Source organism: Gavialis gangeticus, unplaced genomic scaffold (genome assembly GCF_001723915.1).
Source record: "Gavialis gangeticus isolate Ggan-Ray unplaced genomic scaffold, GavGan_comp1, whole genome shotgun sequence".
In the NCBI taxonomy this organism is placed as follows: Eukaryota; Metazoa; Chordata; order Crocodylia; family Gavialidae; genus Gavialis; species Gavialis gangeticus.
The window spans coordinates 647,096-648,816 of record NW_017728991.1 but is presented as its reverse complement, the minus strand read 5'-3'; the positions used below and the strand labels follow the sequence as shown (position 1 = coordinate 648,816).

At 56.2% G+C, this 1,721-nt stretch overlaps 1 protein-coding gene across 1 annotated transcript in view; it reads right to left on the bottom strand.

Annotated features, from left to right (window-relative positions):
• LOC109295852 (E3 ubiquitin-protein ligase RNF213-like) overlaps positions 1-1,721 on the bottom strand; it is a gene marked incomplete at its 3' end in the record, with an annotated part of 13,308 nt that overhangs the window by 9,876 nt on the left and 1,711 nt on the right. The window contains exon 2 of the mRNA XM_019514951.1: positions 1,060-1,229. Within this exon, the coding sequence (XP_019370496.1) occupies positions 1,060-1,229 (170 nt within the window). The remainder of the gene's footprint in view (positions 1-1,059; positions 1,230-1,721) is intronic.

The window sequence follows — 1,721 nt, the reverse complement described above, 5'->3', positions numbered from 1 at the left end:
TTATGTTAGCCCACTCCTGTAACCTATCCAGATCTTGCTTGCTCTCCAGACCCCTGTGGGGCAGGTCTCATCCTGCTGACAGCAGGCTTCAGCCCAGGCCTGCCCTGCTCACTTCCAGGTCAACCCAGAAAAAGCCCTCGTGCTGGTAAACAGGGCTTCGGGGCAAGGCACTGGTGTTGACTCCTCCAGATACAAGAAGTACCAAGAGAACTACCTGCCGTGGGCTTGCGAGAGATGGGCTGCGGCCTTCAGGAGAATCCAGGCTCGCCTTTCTCCTCTTTCTGGCAGGAGGGCTGGTAGCCTCTACCTCATTCACACCTTGTACTGCCTGTTGAAAAAGGGCTTCACTCGCACACAGACCAGAGTTAGGAAGTGGAAATTACTGAGTTATCCTTCAAAAGAAAACCAAAAAAGCAGCTGTGGGGAATGTCAACAGAGCCTCGCGATTCTTAGTAAAGCTGTTATTTTCATGTCCATCGTTAAAGGACAGGGGCACCCTGGAACAGCTTGTGAAATCCTCTCTCAAGCTGCAATGCAGAGGTTATTTTGTGGATCATAAGATCAGTGAGAAAAAAAGGGGGGAGGGGACCTCAGGGTCAGGTAGTCGGAGAAGCCCTGCAACGTCTGCAGTCCACAAGACTTCACGTTTTCAGCAGGGTGATAAGAGCACGTCACCAACCCAGCAGCATGAACCCAGCAGATATTCATTCTGCTCAGGTTGATTTTTAATCTGGAACATTTCTTATTTCCCTTCTTGTGGGAAAGGTGTTGCTGGGGTAGCTGCGTAATCCAGTGTCAGCTGCATGGAGGTGCCGCCGGCTACAAAATGCACGGCGTTGGCCGAGAGAGAGGATTTCCTGGTGCGGGGGGCTAACAGCTGCAGAGCGTCAGCAAAAAGCTTTAGCAACAGGGCTGTCCGTGTCGTGCTCCTGATGAGAAGGTCTCATCGGGAAAGAGCCGAGGAGCTCGCTGCTCGGCACCTGGCATGAGAGCCCTACCCAGTCCGGGGCGTTTGGGGAATTGTGTCAAGTCCGGCCCGTTGCATTCGGCTGTACTCACTTTCTTCTTGGAGCCACTGGTCTGAGCCCTGGAGCCCTGCATGAGCATCTCTTCCGGCTTCCCCTTCATGTCCTTGGTCTCGGCACCTGGCCCAGAGGAGGGGGCACCCTCTACCCTCAGTGATCGTCCAGGCTCCATCTCCACCTCCATCTCCTTGGCCTCGCCACCTCCTGCAACTCAGAGAGCATCCCCCATCAGGGAACAAGGAAGAGGGCGAAAGCGTCGTTCTCAACGGGAAGACGCGAGGGAACTGCACAGCGGCTGGGGCAGCGCGGCAGCCAAGAGGAGAGGGATTTCTCCAGCCTTTGCCAAGCGAAGCTGGAAAGGACTGCCATGATAACAGCTCCCGTGGCTGCTCTCCTAGCCCTGCTTTCCCCCCATCCCAAGTCAGGCTTTGTGCCTCTGCCTGTCCCAGGGAGGAAAGTCTCGAGCTCTCCCAGCCCGGGCCAGGGGCTGGGCTGCAGCACTCTCTGCACCAGCCATCTGCTGCTGCACATCTGACCAAGGCAGGGCACCGCGGTTCCCCCTTCTGGGCCCCCCTCGGGCCTACAGAAAGCAGGACAGGCACACATCCAGCTCCCAAAGAGACCGTCTGCACGACACCCAGCATATATGGAGCCTTTCCAGATGCTCCAGTAATAAAGTCATGACACCCTGCCCCT